This window comes from Notamacropus eugenii, chromosome 2 (assembly GCF_028372415.1).
Source record: "Notamacropus eugenii isolate mMacEug1 chromosome 2, mMacEug1.pri_v2, whole genome shotgun sequence".
Taxonomy (NCBI): Eukaryota; Metazoa; Chordata; class Mammalia; order Diprotodontia; family Macropodidae; genus Notamacropus; species Notamacropus eugenii.
The window spans coordinates 230270047-230282173 of NC_092873.1; the positions used below are offsets into that span (position 1 = coordinate 230270047).

Here is a 12127-nt window from a genome sequence, read left to right on the forward strand (position 1 = left end):
AGGGCAGAGCTACACTTTGGTCTTTGTTGGAGGAAAATGATCACAAGATAATAAGACCGTAGATCTTGAGTGGAAGTGACTTCAAAGTCCATTTGGTCCCATTATACAGAAGAGAATACCAGGGAGATCAAAGGACATTCTGTTTGCCAAGATTACCCAAGTAATATTTGAACCCAAGTATTCTAAAGGAGGAAGAAGAGAAGGAAATAATCATTTATATAATGCCATCTATATGCCAGGATAGCACTAAGTACTTTATGAATATTATCTCTTGATCCTCACAACATTGCATGGTAGATGCTATTATTGTCGCCATTTTACTGTTGAGGAAACTGAGGTAAACAGAAGTTACATGAATTGCCCAGGGCCATGCAGCTAATAAGTATCTGAACTCAGATTTGAACCCAAGTCTTCCTGACTCCAGACCCAGTGCTCTGGCCACTATACCACCTAGCTGCTTCAACTCCAATCAGTATTCATCCCACTGTACTGAGGACTTAGGGCCATGTGAGGACAGTGAAATACATCTAAAAGCAACAGAATGGATGGAGTACTTTCAAAAGGTCTTTAGACCCAAATTTAGGAATCCGCTTGGGAAAAAATTATCAATGAAGAAACACTTTCCAAGAGACATTTTACCAATATGTAGTCCAACTCCATTTGCCTAATCTGTGTATGAACCCATGACTTCCTAGATTTATCAATTTCATTAGAAGTCATTCAGTAACTACCATGTAAATTCCAGTATTGTTGCGTTTGAGGCAGCATGACAAAATGAATAGAGAACCAGCCTCTGAAACAGGAAGATTTGAGTTCAAGTGTAGCCTGTTTCCTATACCATCTGAGTGAAGCTGGGAAACTAACATAACTTTCCATTGCTCTAGTCAGCTTTCTAAGACTATAAATTGCAAAGAAAGCGCCAACCTCCTTCCAAGTTTTCTTATGTGGGAGTTCTTTATAGCAATGATGTCATAGGTCTAGTCCTTATGCAAATGGTGAATTGTATATGTTTACATGGAAAGATAATTCCTAGAAAAAAAGCTTTGGCTTCTACATTTTTAACTCAGAAAGGTGCTTTTTTCCCTTAAATTTCAATAATCTCAGAGAGTAAAAATATTATTCCTTAGTATTCACTGGAAAAAAATCATTTGCATTAGACTTTCTCTAAGTTGTTCCAATCATTTTTGATATATTTTGTGACAGTGTTTTATGTAAGCACAATTTTGCTTTGATTTGTCTGTCTCAGATACTTTTCCTAAGCAGTTTCCAAATTTTCTTTCTTCCTTGGCTTTCTGAAAGATGTCATTTATAAAAATATCTTTCATATGTCTCCATCTTAAATGTATAGAAATTAAACTAACATACCAGGAAATATTAGACCCCTAATTTGAATATGAACTCCCCCCCAATTTTGATTCAGAAATGCTTGGAAACCCACCGCTTAACCTTGGGATAATGCTCAATGCTGTTGAGTGACAGAAGTAGATCATAGTCTGCAAAGCTCTGCTACCTATGTGCTTTTAATCAATAATGCATAGTAATGATACTCAGCAGCTCAGGTGCAAAACCTGCCCAGATTGTGACCTAATTTCTCATTTCATTTCCCACAGAGAGTGTTTTTGTGGACAAGTCCTCATCAAAGCTTACCCATCTGGATGGAGAACAGACATCAATCATCCCTGTCCATCAGGTCATTGACAAGGTCAAGGGTTACTGCAATGCTCACTCTGACAACTTCTACAAAAACATCATCATGTCAGACACTTTTGGCCACAGCACAAAGTTTTAATTGGGTTTTGTTAAAGTAATAGAAATCAGCTCCAAATAGAGACCTACCAGCAAAGAAAGAGGACTGCCAAATGTAAATGTGCCATTACCTAGGTAGCATTATACATTGGAAAAATATGTTTTTGTTTTTTAATTACAAATACTGTTGTGAAATTTACGGTGGAACTCATCTGTGCCTTTCCCCCATATTGGAGTCTTCCATCATGCCCTAAACCTCAGCTCTCCAACAGCAGCATGACTCAGTAGCCACAGGGAACATTATGTATTTTTATAGCTGAATCACACCAATCAGAACTGAAGAATATTTAAAAGCCAGAGGACAAGGCAAAAACAGCAGTCAAAAGTCAGTCCCAATAGAGAACTTATTCTGATGGTGAGTTGTTTTGGACATCATCCTTTGCTACATATTTTTTCCCTGCATTGAAGGAAACATGAATTTTTATCACCATATGTGTCTGGTTCTCTATAAGCTCTCCCTCAATGCTGGTTCCATATTTCCTTCATGCGCCTGGCTTGTAGGTGAAATTTCAAGGAGTTAAAAATATAAATTTAACTCTCTCATCCAAAGATTACAAACAAAGCTAATTGTTTAACATTTTAGCTTCTTAGGTGAGAGTACATTTTCACCAGCATCTGTGCCCTTATCAACAACACACTAAATTTCTGAGATGTTTCACAGTTTCTATACATGTAATATGTAAACAACCATCAGACAGTATAATGTAAGCACTGCAAATTAAAGACGTATCAGGGTTCACTTTTTACCAGAACATTCCTCCTAGAGGGTGCAAACCAGCTCAATTAAGGTACCTCTTTCTCCTTTTTAAATTATAATTGGGGATGCCTAAGAACAAGATAATTCCATCTGTTGACACAGCTGCCCCCTTCTTAAGGAAAGAGAGAGGGAGACAGAGAGAGAGGAGAGGAGTGGAGCCATGGCCATATCCCTTCCTCCTAGACCATGGTTATGTATGGAAAATTCCTTTCTGTCCCAAGCCAATGGATTTTTCCTACTTTTAGCAGAAAGGGGATATCATCTATATGTCTGCTATGTTTCCTTACTCTCAAATGTACACACTATTCCCGCATATGGCCACAGTAGCTGCTTACCCACTCAGGTTGTACATTCCCTGTGTCCGCAGTGTCTGCTATTGGGACGTCTGTGCATAAATTCTGTAGATGCACCATGAAATAGTATACTTGGGAGAGAATCTGGCACTAATAGATCATATTTGAAGTGTTACAGTATGGCTTCACTCTGCTGACTGACTGCATACATATGGGTGACATTTCCAAGCACTTAAGGAGAGCCTTAATTGTCTTTTAGGGTGCTGACAGGGAGTGGATGCTTTGTAGGTTCATAGTACATAGCAGAGTGCATTTTTACTTTGCTTAAAGCAATGACTGTGTTAAATGGAGCTTTTTCAGATTTTGCTTTAACACAGGCTGTACTTTTAATATTCATTCCATGCCATCTGGGAAACAGCATGGGAAACATCCATTTCTAGGTAGACAGCAACCCCAACTGTGAGAAATGCTGCCCTGTGAGTGGCCAACCATTTGGAGACCTAGGCAGGGAATTTCTTTAAAATGCTTTCTGGCAACCTGAGTCTATGACTTGCCCTATATCTTAGAACAACATGAGGCTAGTTCTTCCCCCTAAGGCAACCCAAAGTGAACCAAACATGCTTTAAAATGTAACACATCTTTTAAGTGCCCTAGGCAAGGATTCTGAGGCATTTATCTCAAAGGCTGTCCAGGATTCTCAGCTAGGAAGGAGTGGCTATTCTTTATTAGTTTGATGAGATCATCAAGTGAGGAGATGTTGGGTCTTTACTGGTATTCCCCTTTGATTGGTTATGCAGAAAGAGACTTGAAGGAAAGGTGGCCAGGTATCCTACCTGGTTATTGTAGTACAAAATAAGCAAGTTAAGAAGCATACTCTAACTACTAGGGGAAAAAAATTTACCATTTTAATAAAAGAGATGTTCTTAACCTTGTTTTTTGTACTAGATCTCTTTGATAGTCTGGTAAAGCTTATAGGTCCCTTCTCAGAATTAATATTTCTAAATGTATAAAACAAAACATATAGAATTATAATGGAAGCCAATGACTTAAATATAGTGATTTAAATGTAAAATATATCTAAAGTTAAAATTTCAAGGACACAGAGTTAAAAAGCCTCTACTAGACGAGATTAAATTTACCAAAAACTTGAACTTAAATGTTCGGAGAGCTCAACCTGCCTTAGCCCAAGCAATCTATTCACCACGCTAATCTGCCTTTCTCTAAAGATTCATGATAGAGTTCAGTTAGCAGTTGATTGCTAGGACATTTCCACCCCAAAAGTAGGTTTAGTTAACAATGCTTAAGATATAGTTTTAAACAAACCTCTGTTTTTATATTCCTCGTAATACCCACCAAGTGATAGGAAAGTATTCCTACAACACATAGAAGAGGAGGAAATAAGTGAACATGAAGATATATACAAACAGAATGAAGATACTGAGTCAAATTCTACCCTCAGTCCTGAAGTCAAAGTCATGAAGTCCTAACCCTCAAAACTACGAAAGTGTGATAGAGGGGAAAAAATTTACAAACCTTAGTATCTAATCTTTGAAAGTCAGGTCACGTTAGCCTTGACTGTCCTTTATGGAGAGCTGCCTTTTTTTCCCTTTTCTTTTTTTTTTTACTACCATGTAGTAGAGTTGCAAATTGTCAGTTTCAGATACTTTCAGTTCTTGCCACCATAGTTTGCAATGTAAAGATTCCCTTTGTCTTTTGTCAGTATAGCTTCCCTTGTACATATTTATTTATTTTTGTGTCTTCAAGTGTTACTTTTTTTTCATAGTTTCATACTGTCTGGCTTTGTTGTTTTAATGAACTTTCCTTTGGAAGGGAAATGAGAGGATGGGGAGGTAAGAGAGAGATAGTGTATATATTTTCTAAATACTTTGTGAAATATTTTCTGTAGCACTCTCCTTGAAGAAGAAAAATGACTGTGAGCATAAATTGAAATTATTAGTAAGACATTAGCACAGTAGATTTGCCATTTTCCTGAAATGGAAAATATTTTTCAAATAAATACTTATGATGTTAATATTCAAAATGATTAAATTCCTTTATGAGTGAATGTTTTTGTTTTTGACAGTTCAATAGGAAAAGATTATTTGACAGTTGGAAAATAACCTGCCACAAATTAAACATGTGACATAGATTTCCCTTGCCAAATCAGTAGGAATAAACTTGTAGCCAGTCTCCAGATTTCTGGGATACAAATACACTTCGAAGACTTATGCAATGTTAAGCATTATGGCTGATTGAGATCTGTGTATATTCCTTCCCTGGGAAACCCTCAGTTTTGCACGTAAAAAGCACAAGGAAAATCTTCATTACTTGGAAGGCTGAAGATTAGGTTGCCTTCTCACTGATACCTAGTCATTACTTCTACTGCACAAGTATTGAAAAGTGGCAGATTTCAGCCAACTTCATTTTCACAGTGAGTTACAGGGTGCTACCAGCCGTTTCATTAGAACAGTGGTTATTTAGGGTAATCCCTTTTCTCCAGAGAGCCAAGGCTTAATTTGGCCCTCGGCCTCACTCAGCAAGGTTTCTGCTGAATATTAAATTGTGTGGCACTTTGGCAAATGATTACTAAGATCATCTTAGCCAACTGTCACAACTCCTGGCCAAACCAAGTTAGGAAAACACACGAGCAGTTGCTTATGGCTCATCTACAGAAACATATTACAATATGACTTCAGAAAGTACAGGGGGGGAAATCTCATTTGATCTTCAAGCTGAAACATGTCTTATTGGAGAAAATGTATTTGTAGTATTTCTGAAATTTGAAGAAGTTGGACTTTATAAAAACAATGTTTTGGAAGTGCTTCAGAGTATTCAACTGAATAACATTCCTCTGCTCCCAGATAAAGGCATCAGGACTTTTTTTTCCTCTTTCATTTCAAAGTGGAATGGTTCAAGTAACAGCTTTGTTTTTCTGCTACCCTGGAGAAAATGAAAATAAATACAAAATTTTGCCTTCATATTCCACAGCCTGTCAGCAAAACAAGGAAATATAATTCATTCCATTGCCATAAGCAGCTCGAAACGGAGCTAAAAATCTAGAGAAAGAGGCAATCCCTCTCCCCAAGATTGGTTATATTGGATTGAAAGATAACTTTATTCTATTATATTACGTGTATCAACTGAAGTCATTAGAATGTTTGGACTTGGTGACTTTTGAACATCATAATATGTAATGTCATAACATTGAAAGTGTAATGTTGTGCTGAGATCTTTTGCATTACTCCCTACTAAACTATAATCTCTGTGAGAGCAGGGACTATGTTTTATCAGGCAGTGAGGGGAAGTGAAAAAAGCACTGGATAAGGAGTCAAAGTAACTGGGTTCAAATCCATTTCATCCTTTACTCAGCTATCAAAATAGTATTTCTGAAGTTCAGGTCTGATGATATCATCACCCCCTACTCCTTACCCCCTTTATACCTCCTTGTCCTTTCTGTCTATTCTAGAGATTCCCTATTAATTCCACGATAAAACATAAAGTCCTGTTTGGCTTCTGTAGCCCTTTAAATCTTTGTACTTTTCCAGTCTTATTGCACTTTGATCTCTAATATGTACTCTGTAATCTGTGACACCATAACCCAGAGATCTGTTATTTGCACAAAACATTCTCTTCCAAATTGAGGCATTTTCCTCAATCTCTAGATGACTCTTCTCTGCTGGGCAGCCTCCTAGCGACCTTTATTTATCTAAAGCATTTAGTGAAAATCCTACCTTCTACAAGAAGCATTTCCTCATCCTCCTTAATGCTCCTGCTTTCCCACTGAAAATATTTCCAAGTTTATAGCTAGCTCCCATCTGTCAAGCATAGTATGTTCTCAGTGAATGCTTTCTGATAACTTCAAATCCAACCTCCCTCCCTTGCTGAACTTGGGTAAATACTCTTTGGGCCACAGTTTCCTGAGGCCTCCATTTCCAAGGTTGTCAAAGAGCACCAGTTCATCCCCAGGTAATTCTGGGACTAGACACTGCTTTCCTGGATCCACCTCTCAGATGTGAATAGGTCAACAAGATCATTATTTGGATTAGATGATCTCTAAAGGCCATTCCAGCTTCAAATCTGATCCTTATTATCTAAACCTTGTATCTTCCTCCAGTACAGGTCTACACTTGTCTTCATAGTAGTTGGCAGATGAACTGAAGCATTTTGAGTGCCTACAAAATACACCATATATATTGAACAGGGTCTTGCTACAAGCAGTTTACAGTCTATATTGTGAAGATGGGATTTATGAATATGAAACAATTTGCACTTGCAGAAGAGAATGTTCACCTAGTCATCTCTGCACTGTCAAGCATTGTCACCAAATTAAGTCACCATACAAATTAAACTAACGTAGTCCATTCAACCCTGAAGCATCTGCAACTTACCTGATTCACATTCTTTCTTTCCTTAGTTGATACGCATAGTACAGTGAAAAGAACACTGGATTTGGAGTCAGAATATCTGGGTTTAAATCCTGGCTCTGACACTACCACTGTAACCTTGGGTAAGTCTACTCAATCTCCTAGGCATCAGTTTCATCATGTGTAAATGAAGTCAGACTTTATGGTCTATAACACTCCCTTCCTTCCTTCCTTCCTTCCTTCCTTCCTTCCTTCCTTCCTTCCTTCCTTCCTCCCTCCCTCCTTCCCTCCCTCCCTTCCTCCCTCCCTCCCTTCCTTCCTTCCCTGTTTTATAGAACACAAATGTATAAAGCATTTATAGCATTTACTGCGTGCAGAACATTATGTTAAGTTTTGGGGATAAAATATAGGCAAACAAGATAATCTCTACCCTTAAGGAGCTTACATTCTAAGACAGGGAGCTGCAAAGTGGAATGAAGACAGTATGGTTTGAATATGGCAGCCAGAAAGTAAAATAAAGGCCTGGTTCTGAGCAAGGTAAGGCAAAAACTGACCTAACCCCACTTCAGAGGATCCACCACATTTATGTGGGATTTATTGTGGACACCCAGTTGGACCTAGCTCCACTGTAGCTCATGACTCCCAAGCTGAAGTGATCTATCAGCTTCATCTTCCACTAGTATGAGCCATTTCTGTCATTCCCTTTTTTTAAAGTCTGTCATAAAGCAGAATCCAATAAACACAAAGGAAATACTGACTGACTGCTTGCTGAAATGAAGAACAGCTAGCCAACCTATTGCAGTTACCACCTATCTTTTATGAAATAAGGTTGTAAAAGTATCTTGTTTATTAAAGAGTTTATAAGTGAAAATGTTAAGAATAAAAGAAAGAGAAGAATTTTAAGTAATGTATCAGTCTGTCTATAGAAACCCTTCCTTTCCCTGCACCTCTCCCTTCCCCCCCCCCAAAAAAAAGTCTAGCTAGGTTCAAATCCCAGATCTCCCCTGTTTTGCCTGTCTAACCATGGGCAAGTCACAACCTCCGCAGGTGTAATTTCCTTTATTTAAAAAATGAAGGGATTGTACTACATAAAATCTCTTCAACCCCCAAGCCCGATGAAGCTTTACTGGCATCAGGAAAATGATGCTTTAAGCTCAAAGTTAAGACAGAGAAGTGAAAGAAGCTGCTAGTAAATTTGTTCAAGCAATATTTGGAGCTCACAGCTCTATGTGTCAGGCATTGTGCTAGGCTTTGGGATACAAAGAGAAAAAAGAAAATAGTCCCTGCCCTGGGGGGACTTAGGTGAAGAGGGATATAAGGTAGGGAGTGATAGGGACAAAAGAGACATACCAAGTACTCCAGGAAAATATGAGACTTTTTAGCTGAGGGGGTATGGAAAGAATTCTCAGAGGAGGTAGTACTTTGGTGGAACTTTGAAGGAAAGGAAATATTATAAAAGCTAGAGATGAGAAAACATACCAAGCAAGCATTGATGATGGCCTATACAAGTTTGTGGAGATAGGAGATAACTTGAATTTGGGGAATAGCCAATAGATTAATTTCGTTGTAACATAGTATTTGAAGGGGAATATTACATTATATTACATTATTATAAAGCTGGAAAGGTAGATGGATCCAGATTGTTGAAGACCAGAATCAGGTTTCCATGTATAAGAGTAAGCAAAGTGAGATTTTTGTTGTTTTCTTTTTAGAGTTTACTTTCCCAAGTTCAGGCTAAATTGTGAACATCTGAAGGTTCAATCTCCTTTGAACCCCAGTAGTTCACAACTGTGCTGAGTTACACGGAGTTATATGAGAGCCTTCTGGCTCTCAGCCTATTAGTTGAAAACTATATATACTGGGAGGTTGGTGTTTTGCTTCGGGGAGGTTCTCTCATGAGAAGGATTTTTGATTTCCTAGTTGAGACTCTGAGTAGTCATAATTTCAGAGCTCCCTGACTGCTCAGATGTCTGTGCTCCCTCAATTCAGTGACATATGTAAAATATATAGCAATACTGCTTTCCTCAGACAGTTGGAGCTCTGTCTGTTGGTCTTTGTGCTCATTTCTCTGCTTGTATTTTCTCCAAGCTCAGGGTGCTAATCTTTCCCCTGAACTAGTGAATGTAAGTAAAAATAGAATTGTTAACCCCTTTTTGAGCAGTCTTTCCTTCAGAATCAAATCAAAGAACCTGTGCTAGCAGGCCATCCTGGGTATGCTAGGGTGCTTGCTGCTATACCATGTCACCTCCCAAATAGCCTAGAACCAAGGGTGGGGAACTTGTGGCCTTCTAGGTCCTCAACTATGACCCTTTGACTGAATCCAAACTTCACAGAACAAATCCCCTTAATAAAAGAATTTGTTCTGTAAAACTTGGACTCGGTCAAAAGGCTACACTTGAGGATATACAGGGCCACGTGTGGCCTCACAGGCCACAGGTTCCCCCTCCTGTCCTACACTTTTGACTATCATCTTCATCTTCTTTCCCCCTCTTTCCCTGGCCCTTTACTTTGGCCTCTGCTCCTGGCATCACCCTGAACTCTGTTAGATGAGCTCCTGCCTTACCTTGCCTGGAATCAGCCCTCCATTTTATTTTCTGGATACCATTTCCAAACCTTACTATCCTTACCCCATTTTCCAACTCCCTGTCTTGGAATGTAAATCCCTAAAGGGTAGAAACTATCTTCTTCACCTATAATTGTATCCCCAACATTTAGCATTGTGCCCTACACACAATTAGTGCTTAATAAATGCTTTATCATTGATACTTTATCTGTCATCTATGTTTATATCTGTCTCTATGTATCTACCATCACCTGGGTATCTTTTTAGCCATCCATCATAAACGTCAGGCTAAATAAATCATATTTTATCCTGTGCTCACTAGGCAGTCACTGAAGTATTTAAGAAGGGGAGTAACATGGTCATACCTGTACCTTGGATGATTTTCTGATAGCTTAGGAGGGATGGTTTAGAATGTGGAATGACTAGAAGCATAGAAATCACATAGTAGGTTATTGCTTTGAGTAGCTGAACTAGGGTACTAGCATGTGACTAGAGGAAAGAGGTTGGAGGTGAGGGCAACATTAGAAACTTTTGGATATAAGGAGTGAAGGAAGAGAATAAGCATTTATATAGCACCTACTCTGTTCCAGGCACTGTGCTAAGCACTTTACAGATATCTCATTTGATTGCCTCAACAACTCTTCAAGGTAGGTGCTCTTGTGATCCCCATTTTACAATTGAAGAAACTGAGGCAGACCAAGGTTAAATAATTTGCTCAGGGTCACACAGAGGGTTAAGTATCTGAGGCTGAGTTTGAACTCAGGTCTTCCCTGCTTTCAGGTTCTAGCCACTGGTACCACCTGGCTACCTCTTAGGGAAGAAGGAGACAGAGGAGTCAAAGAAAACTGCCAGTGTTTGAGGCAGATTTGTGAGTCATCTGCCTAGAGATAACTGCAACCTATAAATGAGATCATCAGGGGAGAGAGAGAAAAAAATATAAATGCCACAGTCTTGGATAGTACCCACGCTTATGGGATAGAAGGGCAGTCAAGGTGATTAAGAAGGTGCATTCAGATAGGATGAGAGTCAGGAGAAAGTAGTCTCTTCTGTCATGATAGCCAAGAGAGGAGAGAGTATACAGAAGGCAAAAATAATGGTTCTACTATATGGAATATAGCTACTTCCTCTGGAATTTAATTTACTCAACGTGTTTCAGGAGACATAAAGAATCATAGATTTGGAACTGGAAGGAACCTTGAAAGTCATCCAGTCCGAACTCAGCAATATAAGAATGAGGAAATTAAGGCCCAGAGGGTTGAAGTAACTTGTCCAAAGTCACACAGGTAGTAAGGGCCAGAGTGGAGATTTGAACTCAGGTTCTCTACGTGCAAAACTGGTGTTCTTTCCACTTTATCACTCTCCTCGTAAGACAGAAAAGAATAATTTCTTTTGCCTTTACTCCTTTCCGTAGTTGGTTATTTTTCCATGAGATACCAAGAGTGGATTTAGTCTAATATTTTAAATAGCTTCTTCATTGTTATCATTAAATAACCTAAAAATACTCTCTCCAAGCCTGCCTTAGTCTTAATCAAAAAAGAACACCATTGGGTTCAGGCCAGAATTCAGAACTGGTTACCAGACTGGTGTGGGCTACCTGGTCGTCTGGGCAAAGGTACAAGTGGAATTGTATTGTCTCTCACAATCAAAGAAAACTGATGGGTGTGAAAGTACAGAACCACTGTCAGTTTTGGCATGCTTCAAAGTTTACAAAATATTTTTTCTTCCAACAGCCCTGTGAGGTAGGATCATAGGATTTAGAGATAGGACAAATAATAGAGATAATCTATGTCAATAATTTAATTTTATAATTGAGGAAATTGGAGCATAGAAAGGTTGATGACTTTCGCAATGTCACCTGGATAGTAAAATACATAATCAATATTCAAACCTATGACTGGTTTTCAAATACAGATAGTACAAGTATTATTAATCCTAGATTACAGATGAGGGATTTGCCAGGTTCCCAAAGTGGCTAAGTGGGAAAGCCAGTATTTGAATCCAGACCTCCGGATCCCAGGGCAAATGCTTTTTCCAGTTACTATGTATTGAACTGTCTCATTTATTTTGCTTTCAAAAGAGGACATTCTCTCTAACCCATCTGGCATAGTGCAACAGCCTTTATGATCTACATGCTGATTATTTAGACCTCCTTTCTCCTTTTTGGTGCATGCTAATCTTAGGTATGAAATAAATATGAAAATGAAGCCTTCTAGCACAGTGTCTTGCACATAGTAGGTGGTCAGTCAACATTTGTTCAATGTAACTGAATCAATATCAAATCGGCCAAAATCTCTAGGTAGAACAAGGGTTTTTAACCTATAGACCCACTCAGATGGATAGATTC

General features: G+C 38.6%; 1 protein-coding gene across 5 annotated transcripts in view; it reads left to right on the top strand.

Annotated features, from left to right (window-relative positions):
* ADGRG6 (adhesion G protein-coupled receptor G6) overlaps positions 1-4897 on the top strand; it is a 173243-nt gene extending 168346 nt beyond the window's left edge. For 3 of the 5 annotated variants that reach the window (XM_072643475.1, XM_072643474.1, XM_072643476.1), the window contains one exon: positions 1611-4897. In XM_072643475.1, the coding sequence (XP_072499576.1) occupies positions 1611-1789 (179 nt within the window). In that variant the 3' untranslated portion in view covers positions 1790-4897. The remainder of the gene's footprint in view (positions 1-1610) is intronic. The other 2 variants (XM_072643477.1, XM_072643478.1) reach the window with 1 other exon arrangement.
* The last annotated feature ends 7230 nt before the right edge of the window (positions 4898-12127 follow it).